The following is a 13,800-nucleotide window of genomic DNA, read 5'->3' as shown; positions in this document are numbered from 1 at the left end:
ATGCCTCTTGGGGGGGGGGGTATTAGGAATTGAGCCCAGGCTCATTCTACCTCTGAGCTAGACTTCTAGGCTCCTCCCTTTTTTTGGTGGTACTGCGGTTCCTGGAAACCCTTCTACCTCCAGACTACACTCCCAGACCCATTTTTATATTTTTTATTTGGAAACAGGGTCTCTTAAGCCAGCGAGGCTGGCTTTGAACCTGTGCGATCCTCCTGTCTCCGCCTCCCAAGCCTGGGGATTAGAAGCGTGCGCCACCATGCCCAGCCCTTATTTTTTTTGAAATAATATTTTTCCACATTGGAGGACATGAACAGGTCGAAACAGGTTGCAAACTTGGCCACCACTTGTCCTTACTGCGAGGCTAGCTGGAGGCTATAAGGCCTTGAGCTCTCCTCCTCCTGGGAGCTTGTGCGATGCTTTCTCAGTTCAGACACATTCCTCTGTTTGAGCTCTTCCTCTATGAAAACACTTCTGTTACCACCACAGGGAGTGCAGACTCCCTCCTGCGCGTGCCTTGGTGTCCCCAGAAGATGGCACCTGCAGAGCTCTCTGGGCACCTCGCTCTAAGTCTGCAGAACTGTCCTTTGATTCTGTGGGTTTAGCAGGCAAGGATTCAACCAGCCATGGACTGAAATATTGGGGAAAAACTATGTCTATACTGAACATGTAGGGACATTTTCTTGTCATTATTCCCTAGACAGCACAGTGTAACAGCTATCTACAGAGCCTTTACACTGTATTAAATATTATAACTTACTGAAGATATAAAGTCGCCGGGCGTGGTGGCGCACGCTCGTCATCCCAGCATTCGGGAGGCTGAGAAAGGAGGATCACGGTTCGCGGACAGCCTCAGCTACTTAGTGAGGCGCTCTGCAACTCAGTGAGGCCTGGTTTCAAAATAAAGAATAAAAAATAGGGCAGGGGGTGTAGCTCGGAGGTTGAATGCCCCTGGGTTCCATCCCTAGACCTGCAAAAAAAATTTTTTTTAAGTATATGAGAGAGGATATGTGTTGATTTAGATGCAAATGCTATGACTTTTTGGGGGATACCCAGGTACATTCTTCCTCCAAGCTGTAGCCCAGCCCTACTTTACTTTGAAACAGGATCCCACCAGGCTGCTGAGAGTCTTAAGTTGCAGAGACTTGTCTTGAACCTGTGATCCTCCTACCTCAGCCTACCGCGTACTGAGATTGCAGGCACATGCCACCACACCCGGCTCTGTGCTGTGTTATACAAGGTACTTGGACATCTTTGGATTTGGGTGTCTTAGAGTGGTCCTGGAACCAAACCCCCTCAGGTACCGAGGGACTCGGAGAACACTTACAGAACTCCACACATGCCAGGCTTCTCCCGACCCCTGTGCCTCTCCTCCTGTGATTCCCTCTCTAGATATCGCTTTTCTCCTCTGCCAAGGGGCTAGCTCCTACTCATTCTTCACACTCATCTGAGTGTTCCCCCCTCATTAGCGCTGGTGTGGCGGCCTCCCCGTGCCCTGTGGCTTTCTGCATACCCCTCTGCCCGGCCTTCCACACCTGTGCAAAGGCCCGGTGAGGCCCAGGGTGATCCTCTTGTCAGGACAAGAGCTGATTCTTTCAGCTGCACACACCCCTGCCTTCAATGTTATTATTATAATAATCACTTGTTATTTTGGAAGTCTAATTCCTGTAGCAGAAAATGGCTGAGAATAAGCAATGCGCGTGTCTGCGGAGGTGGATGCCCATCTGGCCCGTGCTAGGCACGTCACACACACCCTGCCGCCTCCTCCCAGCAGCCGGGATAGGCAGCCACCCCATCCGATAGGCGAGGAAGCTGAGGCTTGAGTTGTCCTTGGATAGCGAGTGGGGAAAGGACTGGACCCTGCATCCGTCTGAGCCTGCATGTTTTGCTCTTAAACATTACTGATGCGAGGACATGAACCACACTGGGAAAAAGTCAGTGCAGGGCGCCACTGTCACCGTGGAATAGCTGGACATTCTCTGGCATGCTACTGCATTCGGCTGTTAAATTGTTGATTTTTTTTCTTTTTTTTTTTTTTTTTTTGCGGGTTTGGGGATAGAACCCAGGGGCATTCAACCTCCGAGCTATACCCCCTGCCCTACTTTTTATTCTTTATTTTGAAACAGGCTTTCACTGAGTTGCAGAGGGCCTCACTAAGTAGCTGAGGCTGTCTGCGAACTGTGATCCTCCTGTCTCAGCTCCCAAATGCTGGGATTACAAGCGTGCGCCACCACGCCCGGCATAATTGTTGAATTTTTAAAGAGCTATTTAATTTTCTTCAAAGCCTAGGAATAGTGATTTTCATATAGAGCTCAGCATTGTTCATTTCTGCTCTTCACTCCTTGCAGGAATCCCACGAAAAGCAGCAGACAATGCTGTGGTTATTTTGTCTTTTGTGTGTGTGTGTGTGTGTGTGTGTGTGTGTGTGTGTGTGTGTGTGCGGGTCTGGGGATGGAACCCAGGGGCATTCGACCTCCGAGCTGCAGCCCCTGGCATAGTTTTTCTTCTTTATTTTGAAACAGGGTCTCACTCTGTTGTGGAGGGCCTCACTGAGTATGTTGTGGAGGGCCTCACTGAGTAGCTGAGGCTGGCCACGAACTGTGATCCTTTGATCTCAGCCTCCCGAATGCTGGGATTACAAGCGTGCGCCACCACGCCCAGTTTATTTTTTCTTTTAAATGTAAAAATTTCTCCAGGCATGGAGAATGGAGTTCTAGTGCTTGGGAGGCGGAGACAGGAGGATCGCAGGCCCAAGGCCAACCCCAGCAACTTAGCAGAACTCTCAGCAGCCTAGTAAGACCATTTCAAAAAACAAAAATAAAACTTAAGAAAAAGGGCTGGAGATAAAAATACTCCTGAGTTCAGTAACCAGTATGTCTGTCTATCTTTCTCACACACTATAAACTGAATGTTTTGTTTAAAATTTTATTTTTTCTCGGTATTGGGGATGGAACCCAGGGCATTCTACTTCTGAGCTACACGCCCAGCCCTATTTTTTATTCTTTATTTTGAAACCAGGTCTCACTGAGTTGCGGAGGGCCTAAGTAGCTGAGGCTGTCTGTGAACCACGATCCTCCTGTCTCAGCCTCCCAAATGCTGGGGTTACAAGTGTGCACCTCCACACCCAGCTTGTTTAAAATCTTAATATATATTTATATGTAAATTATACACACATGCATATATATACAATCATAAATAAACCTATATATATATATAGTTAACATATATAGTAATTATAATATAGATTTTTTTTTTTTGGTGGTACTGGGGTTCCTGGAAGCCCTTCTACCTCCGGGCTACACTCCCAGACCTATTTTTACATTTTCATTTTTGGAAATAGGGTCTCCTAAGCCAGCGCGCGTGGCTGGCTTTGAACCTGCGCGATTCTCCTGTCTCTTCCTCCCAAGTGCGGGGATTACAAGCGTGCGCCACCACGCCGGCTATAGTATAGAATTTTCTAAGTGTATAGAAATTTTCTATAGTATATCGACTATTCTATAGTGTATAGTATATAGACTACTATAGAATTTTCTATAGTACATAATATATATATATGTATATATATGTATATATATGTATATATATGTATATATATATGTATATATATGTATATATATGTATATATATGTATATATATGTATATATATATAGTAAAACTCCATCCTTTCGGTGTGCAGGTCTACAGGTTTTTACACATGGACGAGGGAGCCTTTGGATAGAAGGTTCTTGGCTCTGACCTCAGGGTGTTCGTGGATTCCCTCTGCTTATGGGATGTCATGAATTCTAGAGCGTGAACATGCTTGCAGGGGCCCAGGTATGGTGTGGAAGCCCACGCGGGGTCAGGGAGTTAGGGGACCTGGGTATAGCCTGTACCTTGTCAGCTGTGACACTGGAGGCCACGCCTGTCTCTGTATCTCATTTCCATGGAGGTCAGGTCTGACCCAGCGTTCCACACAAACATTTGGGGCCAGGCGTCACACGGGATGTGACTCTCAAAGCACGTGTCCCTGGTGTCTTACTTGGGAATCATCCAAGCAAGTTTCCCACGGTACGGAAGGGGCCGGGCTGGCACCAGCTGCGAGCTGCCTCCTTCACGGGTGTTCCTACCCATGTGGCACATGGCGCATCCGTGGAGGAAGGGCTCCAGGACAGCCACTGTGAACACCATCTTTGTTCTGTGTAACACAGGGTTTTCTGAAGTAGGCTGTACTTGCAGGCCCCCTTCTAGGACAATACCTGCCCAAGTGCATCTGAGTTAGATTTCTACAGAACACAGCTTCGAAAATGTCAAATAAGAAGGAAAATGGCTAATTTTTAGAAAGAAAACAAGAAAATCACATCAGACTTTGCCCTATTATGGGCTTATTTTTTCTGACATTCCCTGGCATTCTGGAGACACTGAGAGCTCGGACCCCTGTGGTCCAGCACACAGTCCCTGGAGACAGTTGAGGAGGGGGTGGGTTTGAAGCCAGCTCCACCATCGAGGGCATGCAGAGCGGGCTGGGCTGGTCTTCCAGCACACAGTGCACTAAACACTCCCTTTCAGGCTGAGCCAAGAGGCCTGCTATTAAATGTGACAGGGCAGACACTGCTGCCTGCGGGGGTCCCACTCCAGCTGCTCAGGACTCCTCACTTCCCTGTGCTCCAGCGTGTCTGTGCTTTCTGGACCTGCAGAGCCCAGGCCTTTCTTCCCCTGTCTCCTGGAGGATCCTCTCAAGGGTTTGGTGGGTCTCCTCCCCAGGGATACACAAATCATAGTTGGCCTCCATGTTAGGGAGTCAGGGCAGGATTTTTGGGCCTGGGCTGATCTTGAAGATCCTTCCTCCAGAGACCCTCCTGCTGGGAAGAGCATGTGCTGTTTTACCCTTCTTCTCTTGGCTTATGGCTGTTGTCTTTTCTCTCCATCTTTATCCATTTATCCTTCAAGAACCAGTTCAGGAATCCACCTATCTGCCTACCCATCCATCCATCCATCCATCCATCCATCCATCCATCCATCCACCCATCCACCTACACACCCACCTACCCATCCATTCATCCGTCCATCCATCTACCCATCCACCCACCCACCCACCTACCCATCCATCTATCCACCCATTCATCCATCCATCTACCTACCCACTTACCTATCCATCCATCCATCCATCCATCCATCCACACCCACCCACCGACCTACCCATCCATTCATCCATCCATCCATCTACCTACCCACCTACCTATCCATCCATCCATCCATCCATCCATCCGTCCACAAACACCCACCCACCTACCCATTCATCTATCCATCACCTACCCACCTACCTATCTATCTATCCATCCATCCATCTATCTGTCCATCCATCCATCTGTCCACCCACCCATCTATCCATCTATCCACCCACCCTCCTATCTACACATCTATCCTTCCTCCTATTATTCGTCCAACTACCCACCCATCTACCCAACCATCTATCCAACCTACCTACCTACCTACCTTCCTTCCTTCCTTCCTTCCTTCCTTCCTTCCTTCCTTCCTTCCTCCCATCCATAGGGAAATCATTAAACAATTTATCATGTATCCATAAGATATAGTATTTTATAGGCATTTGAAAATTAGGGCCATGAAGAACATGCCACAGCTTGGCACATGCCTATGGTAAGATGCCCAGGACTTTTACGTCCTTTGTCCAGGCACCCCACTTTCCTCGCCCTGGCCTTCCCCGTTGTCTGGTGCAGCCTTTCTCCACTTATTCTCCAGGTCTGCGCTTGCCCTACCAGACCCCCGACGAGGTTGACAGCCTTCACTTTGCTCCCCACTCTCCCCCGGGCCCCTTTCGCTTCCTGCTTTGTTAAACGTCCATCTTCATCTGTCAGCTCCAAAAGAGTAGGTCCCAGCAGCTCCTAGTTTCCCCTGACCTTCAGGGCTGGCGCCGGGCGGGAGCTGAGATGACCAGCTGTCCTGGGCAGTGTGTAGGCGAGCAAGGATGGATGGGTCTCCTCGAGTCACAAAGTAGGAAAAAGGAGAGAACAGAGAGAAGCACCTGGTGATGCTGGAACACGTGCTGGAGGAACAGGGATTTTATTTTTTACTTTTCAGTCTTTTCATTATCTTTTACAATGTCTCCAAATTGATCATTATCATATTAAAAATGTCTCAAGTGGTTCCTGTTCTACAAATGACCCAGTTTCTTCAACAAATGAATGACATTCAAAAAGGAGGAGCCAGAGCAGGTGTCAAGAGACAGCAGGGAACTACGAGCCGGGTGCACTGTAGGGACTTGGTGTGCGTCCTGATTGAAAGCAGCCAGATGCTAAAAGATGACTTTGAGACAGTCAAGTAGAATTGAATGTCGTCTGGTTGTGGACTGAGATGAAGAATTAGTGTTAATTGGGTTAGTCGAAGTAATGGATTGAAGTTTCCCTCCCTCCCTTCTTCTCTTTCCTCCTCCCTCCCTCCCTCCCTTCCACTGGGGATTGAACCCAAGCACACTCGACCTCCAAGCTACACCCCCAGCCCTTTCTCTTTTTATTTTGAACCAGGGTCTTGCTAAGTTGCTGAGGCTGGCCTTGAACCTGTGATCCTCCTGTCTCAGCCTCTCAAAGACTGGGATTACAGGTATGTGGCTGGCTGCTAGGGTTTATTTACTTTTAAAATCCTTAACAGTTAGAGATATATACTGAAGTCTGCGCAGGTGGAATGGTTTGAGGTTTGGGACTCATTCTGAAATGACTCAGCAGCATGGACACAGCGCATTGGAGAGGGAGAGTGGTGACTCACCCGACAGAGGGTCAAGCGGGGACGGACCGAGGCTTTTTCCCACGCCCTGTCTTTTGAAGCTATTTGAGAATTTTCATATTAAAAGCTAAAAGAAAAAAATCCTCTCTTCTTTTCTCCAGTGACGCTTAACTACTGTGCTTTGCTTTTCAGAGCGACCGGCTCCTCATCAAAGGTGGACGCATCGTCAACGATGACCAGTCCTTTTACGCCGACGTCTACTTGGAAGATGGACTTATAAAGTGGGTTGGCCGGAGCGCCCCATCGAGAAATCGGTCTATCTAGGCTGCCCTGCCTGACACAGCACCACGCCGGGTTCACAGACCTGTCGTGCCGTGATGCTGTATTTCAGGGGGCCAGGTTGGGAGGGCTGACCGTGGGTGGAGCGGGGACTGGGTTTGTCGCGGCCCCCTGCACGGTGCGGCCCCCGTGCTGCACCTGGCTGTGCCTGCCACGCTCAAAGCTCACACGCGGGCTGTGAAATGCACATGCTGAGGCTCAGGTGCAATGCTTCACAGTTTTGGAAGCACTGGCCAGTAGGTCTCAGTAACTGGCTCCATGCTCCAGGGACAAGGCCTGATGCCACCCGTGAACATCTGGCCGAACCGCAGCCTTGTCTTCTGCCTGCCTAGGTAGTCTGGAGTTGGGTCATGGGAGCGGAGGAGGAAGGGTGGCCATTTGGCTTCTGCAGATTGTGGCCGGCCTTTACACTCCCTCTTAGCTCTCATGTTGATGACCCAGAGGTAGGAGGAAAATGACGCAGGCCTGGGGGCTTAAACGACCTGGAGGCTGATGGTGCTGGGTCCAGGTGCCATCGGGGTTGGATTCGGCCATGATCTCTTTCTCTGGCTGGCAGGCATCCTTCTGCCATGTCCTCAGATGCCCTTTCTCTGTGACAAGCAGGTGTCTCTATCTCATAAGGATACGGGTCTGTTTGGATTAGGGAGGCACCCCTGTGACCTCAGTTGACCTCAATCATTTCCTTAAAGGGAGGGGACTTTAGCATGCATTTTTAAAAAATTTTTTTAATATTTTTTATTTTTTGGTGGTACTGGGGGTGGAACCCAGAGGGTTTCTACCTCCAGGCTACACTCCCAGACCTATTTTATATTTTATTTGGAAACAGGGTCTCGCTAAGTAGCTGAGGCTGGCTTCGAACCTGCACGATCCTCCTGTCTTAGCCTCGCAAGCGTGGGGATTACAATCGTGCGCTTCAGCATGTGTTTTGAGGGACACAGTTGAGTGTCTAATGGTGAACAGTTGTTTCCCGTGGCCTCTCTCATCTCACCGGCCAGGGATGGAACAGAGAGGCTTTCATCCTTCCGTATCAGGGTGGCCTGGACGCGCTGCCACCTGGCCCCTTTCCTTGGCACCTGCAGGAAAGGGAGGTGATGTCTCAGGCCCAGCTAGGGTGGTCGGCGCAGGAAGGGAAGCCAAGGGAGTCTGGGTGTGGAACAGCCTGGGACCCACATATGCTTTGATATGGAAGAAGAGGAGGGGAAGGAGAGGGAGGAGGAGGAGGGTGGTAAGAAGAGGCTGTGGATTAACGGGGACATTAAAAGAGTGATAAGCTGGGCATGGTGGCCCACGCTTGTAATCCCAGCATTCGGGAGGCTGAGACAGGAGGATCAGGGTCTGCAGCCAGCCTCAGCTACTTAGAGAGGCCCTTTGCAACTCAGTGAGACCCTGTTTCAAAATAAAGAATAAAAAAGTAGGGCTAGGGGTGTAGCTTGGAGGTAGAACCATTCCCAGTACCACAAAAAAAAAAAAAAAAAAGAGTTGGGCATAGAACACCATGTCACCTCCGTTTCCTGTCTGCGTTTCCTGCCTGCCCTCCCAGCTATAGCCCTGGACTCTGCCCATCTCTGCCCAGCCCAGGCTCACTCCCTTCTCTTCTTACGGGCTCTTCCCGCCATAGGGAAGACAGGCCAGGCCACCCGGGAGTCCTCTGCTTGGAATGCCCCCCTGTCGATTCCTGTTTGTCCTCCAGCATCAGCCAAGGTGCGGCCTCCTCCAGGACCCCGTGGGTGCCGTCTGCCCCGGCCTGTGAGCTGTCATCTGTCACGCCTTCCTCCCATGGCGTCTGCTCCTTGGCCAGGGCCAGGAGGCCTCTGCACGCTGGTGTGGTGTCTGGTACAGAGTAGGTGCCGGGAGTATTGATCAAGGGTAGTACAAGCAGATGAGACTGGACCCACCAGGCTGCGATTCCACTGAGAGGCGGGGGCTGTATTTTGGATCTACAGCCCGTGCCCCCCTGGTTACACCCTACCTGCCTTTGCTGGGGTTTAGCATTTGGAACATTACCCCGTCTTCTTTAAAAGCTGGTTGTGAGTGTTAAGTGAGATAATCCGTGAGGTGCTCGGAGGACTGGGCTCCCCGGCTGGTGCACAGTAAGGGCACGGCTCTTTATGGATCAGTATCTTCCTGAACCCTCCCCTCAGCTCCTGCACAAGCCCCTGTGTTTGGAAAAGAGTAGGTGAATCAGGGTTTCCATGACAACAGGTGGGCCATCGAGGAGGAGGGCCATGGGCTCAGTAGCAGCAGCCGCAGACCTGGACATGGTGACAGTAGCCACTAGCATTTTCCGGTGTCCCCTGGACCCTGCTCTGCTGTGCTCTGCTGGGCGGTTTCCAGCTCAGGGAAGCCAGTTCGTGGCACCCAGTTCTGTGGGTGAGCAGCCGCGAAGCCACTACCCTGCCAGCGTGCGGGGTCAGCCCGCCAGGCCGCGGAGGAGCCGGGCTTCCCCTCCAGCCGCCTGCGAGAGGGCTCTGTAAAAAGTAAACCTAGTGTTTTTATGTGATTTTCAAAACTCAAGATATTGCCTAATTCCCAAAATTCCTTTCAAGTGCTGGACTTCCTTTTCAATGAAAGTCTCTCCCACTGAGCTCTCTCTGGGAGCGACTTGGGAAGTCGGGGGTCCCTTCCTGTTTCTGCCGAGACTCTCCCTGGCACCTTGACATCTCTTCACTCTGGCTCCAACAAGTAAAACAGGCACTGCTGGCCACCGAGTGAGCCCTGCGTGGCCACGGGGGCGGGCAGGCTTAGGTTCTACTTGCTGGGCCTCGCTGGAACATCCCTTCCTTCTTGAGGGAGGTCCTGGGCCTGACTCGGTAGGAACAGGAGTACTGGTCTGCACGTTCTGGAACTGACCGCTCATGTGAACCCCCTGCTGCAGAGTCACGGGGTCACTGGCCTTGTCGTGCACACTCAGAGCACTCACACGGTCCTGAGGCCACACTCACAAACGTCTGGCCACACACGACTGCAGGGCCTGCCTGTGTCAGCTTGCTGGGCTCTGTGCACCACAGATGGGCGGGGCGGACACTGTGTGTGTGCGGTTCCAGAGATTGAACCCAGGGTGCTCTCCTCCAAGCTACACCCCAGCCCTGCTTTTATTTATATTTTGAAACAGGGTCTCACTGAGTTGGCGAGCGTCTTGCTCGTTGTTGAGGCTGGCCTGGAACAAGCACTCCTCCTGTCTCAGCCTCCCAAGTGCTGGGATTGCAGCAGATGGGGCTCTGACCGCAGACATTTACTTCGTGCGGTCTGGGGGCTGGGACGGCGGGCTCCTCAGGGCGGGCTCCTGGGCCGCTCTCTCTGGCTTAAATGCTGTCTTCCCGCTGTGTCCTTACCTGGTCATCTCTCTGTATTTGTGTCCTGATCTCCGCTTCTCACAAGCATGCTAGTCAGGTTGGCTGAGGGCCACCTAGTGACCTCGTACCTCAGTCACCTCAGTCTCCATTCTGTCTCCAAGGAACCATTTGGAGGTGCTGGGTTAGGGCTTCAACACGTGGATTGGGGGTGCAGCTCAGCCCATTTCCGAGTTTCTGTGAGCTTGAGGGGTAGGGGACTCACACCCTTATAGCAATGCTCCTCTCTGTCTCCAGGAACCTTGCCCAAACTGTGCAAAGTACCAGAGAGAGACTGGCCGTTCAGATAGCTTGCATTACCTGATAGGGCTGGTCTCACCTCCACTTCCTCTAGCTCTGCCATCCCCTCCTTAAGGAGCCTTCCCGAATAACCAGCCAGAAAGCAGCTCACCTGTTCTCTGCTCTACTGAGTTCAAGCAGTCAGCTCTGTGGATGGTGAGCCCCTCCAGGGCAGGGTCTTTTCCTAAGTTCTCTCCAACCACCCAATCCCCTGTGTCAGACCCAGCTCAAAAAGGTTTGCTTAGTGGGCTAGGGATGGTAACAAACACCTGTAATCCCGGTACTTGGGAGGCTGAGAGAGGAGGATCACAGGTTGGAGGCCAGCCTCATCAACTTAGTAGACCCTCAGCACCTCTGAAACCTTGTTTCAAAACAGAAATTTTAAAAGGGCTAGGTGTAGAGCTCAGAGGTAGAATGTCTCTGGGTTCAATTCCCAGTACCAACACCAATACCACCACAACAAAAAGTGTTTATTTAGTGGGACTGAGTTGTGCTGTCGGCTGCCCCTTTTAAGAACCAAAGGCCCCTCTGTCTTTTGTCCCCAGGCAAATAGGAGAGAACTTAATTGTTCCGGGTGGAGTGAAGACCATCGAGGCCAATGGGCGGATGGTTATTCCTGGAGGGATCGATGTCAACACGTATCTGCAGAAGCCCTGCCAGGGCATGACCGCGGCTGATGACTTCTTCCAGGGGACCAGGGCGGCGCTGGCGGGCGGGACCACCATGATCAGTGAGTCCCCGCCCCTGGCCAGGGTTCTGGTCTCACCGTGGAGCTCAGCATCGACCCAGTGCTTTGCTCGGCATCACCTAATTTTCTTCTCCCTGAAAACCTTCATAAAGTCAGTGTTTGCTGGTGGTGCACACGACAATTTTACATGCATATGCACATTAAAAATTGTAAACTCATTGTTTTTATGTGTTACCAAAGAAAGATAGGAAGATATCATGGATGTTAGTGCTTAGGATGAGACTGAAGTTAGTGTGTTGATTCTTAGAAACTGGACAAACTTAAAAGTGGAATGTAAAGAATGATTGGGATTAGAGAGAGGTAAAGATTCTGAAGTGTGAAGATTGTTGAAGTTTTAGAAATGACATGGGATTCTTGTGACAGGTGGGAGACTAGAGGTCAGCAACTGAGGTAAGGAAGGGGATGTGCTCATCACTCTTGCTATAGTAATGCTACGATAATGCTGTATAACAAACAGCCCCTACATTAGTTTGTTTTCTGTTGCTATAACACAACACCCAGATGCTTTATAAAGAAAAGAGGTTTTAAGTTTAGCTTACAGTTTGGGAATCAGGTGGATCCCTGGATTTGGCCTTCGGTAAGGGCATCCTTGGCTAAATTGCAACATGGTGGATGGCGTCTTGATGGGAGCATGTGTTCTGAGAAGTAGAAGTCATGTGGCTGGTCGGGAACCAGAGAATGAGCAGGGGCCCGCCTTGCTTTATAGTGACTCAGCCTCTTGGGAACAGCCAGCTCCTTCTGAGAAGCCAGCATCAGTTCTTTGTGAGGTCACACCCCGATGACCTAATGACCTTCCACTGGCCCCGCCTCCTAGGGCCCCACCCCTGTCCACAAAGCCACATTGAGGACCCCGTGGGGTCCACTGTCATTTTCAAACCATGGCAGCCCCCAGATTTCCCACAGCACTTGATGTCTCCTATTCAAGTGGATATAGGGCATGCTGGGGTGTCTCTGCTTCAGGCTACAGCAAGATTTGGGGGGCCCTCACTCGGGTCTCCCATTCTCAAACCAGTAACTCAGCCAGGCTCTTCTCTGGCTAACAGCAGTGTGCAAAGTTGGCAGGAACCTCCCTGACCTACCACCTTATCGCTCCATTTGGCCAAGCCCACTCTGGGCTGTAATTTTTTGTTGTTGTTGTTGTTTTTGTTTTTGTTGCCTGTGGCGAGCCCCAGTGAGAGTACAGGGGTGGGGAGAACTTGCTGATGGGCCAGTGGAGGGGTCTGCAAGGAGATTGAGAGGAAACACTCAGAGAAGTGGGACGAAAGGCAACGGAGCCAGAAGTTCCTGTTGACACGGAGGCCACGGAGGAGTGAGAGGAAAGGAGGGAGCGATTCCCTGGGCCCTGAGTTTCCCCTGGACCTGGAGGCAGGAAGATTGAATGAGCAAAGGCTGGTGCTAGACTGTGGGAGGAGTGGGGGAAGAGCAAAGACTCCTTTCTCTGGACAGCTTGACGGATGTCTGCCTGGGGAGGGAGGTTGTGTGCAGAGACCAAGGCAGAGCTGGAGGGAGAGGTGAGCAGGTGAGGTTTAAAGACAGGCCTCCCTATTTTAGCACCTTGACATTTTAGATTTTATTTTGAAAGGAGACGAGAAAGTTAACTTTCCTCAGTTTCTGAGATCCTTGTCACCTGGGCTTTCTGCGCCAGTCAGTGATGGTGATGATGGTGTTGGTAAGGATGATGATGGTAATGGTAGGGGTAGTGGTGATGATGGTGATGATGAAGATGATGATGACGGCATTGATGGTGATAACAGGTGGTGATGGTGGTCTATTGATGGGATGTGACAGTGGTTTTAATGACGATGGTGACCAAGGTGTGAGGTGATGGTGAGGAGGATGGTGTTGATGATAATGCTGGTGATGGTGATTGGTGATGATAAGGATAAAGATGGTGGTGTTGATGGTGACATGGCGATGGCAGATATTGATGGGGATGGTGATGATGGTGACGGGATATTGGTGAGGAGGATGCTGATGATGGCGGTGCTGATGGTGGTGATGGTGGTGGTGGCGGTGATATTAATGAAGATGGTAAGGTGGTGATAATGATGCTGGTGGTGGTGGTATTGAGCTTGCTGATGGTGATGGTGATGAGGATGGTAATGGCAGTGAGGATGGTGATGGTGTTGGTGTTGATACTGATGGGGGTGATGGTGGTGATATTGAAGAGCTTGCTGATGGTGATGGTGGTGATTGGGATGAGGATGGGAATGGCGATGATGCAGATGTTGATACTGATGGTGATGGCAATGATGATCATAGGTGAGGATGGTGAGGGTGAGGAGGATGGCGATGGTGTTGATACTGATGGGGATGATGGCGGTGATCTGGCTCCCACTGTGATCACCTGGGCACTAAGCATCATGACACTT

The 13,800-nt window shown here is 50.8% G+C and overlaps 1 protein-coding gene across 2 annotated transcripts in view; it reads left to right on the top strand.

The window, feature by feature from the left end:
• CRMP1 (collapsin response mediator protein 1) overlaps positions 1-13,800 on the top strand; it is a gene marked incomplete at both ends in the record, with an annotated part of 63,987 nt that overhangs the window by 16,687 nt on the left and 33,500 nt on the right. For both annotated transcript variants that reach the window (XM_080697667.1, XM_080697668.1), the window contains 2 exons: positions 6,905-6,993; positions 11,226-11,410. In XM_080697667.1, coding sequence (XP_080553793.1) covers positions 6,905-6,993; positions 11,226-11,410 — 274 coding nt within the window. The remainder of the gene's footprint in view (positions 1-6,904; positions 6,994-11,225; positions 11,411-13,800) is intronic.

This window comes from Muscardinus avellanarius (genome assembly GCF_963383645.1).
Source record: "Muscardinus avellanarius genome assembly, chromosome: 6".
NCBI classification, from domain to species: Eukaryota; Metazoa; Chordata; class Mammalia; order Rodentia; family Gliridae; genus Muscardinus; species Muscardinus avellanarius.
Note: the sequence above shows the minus strand (reverse complement) of the source record. Positions and strands in the feature narration are given on the sequence as shown.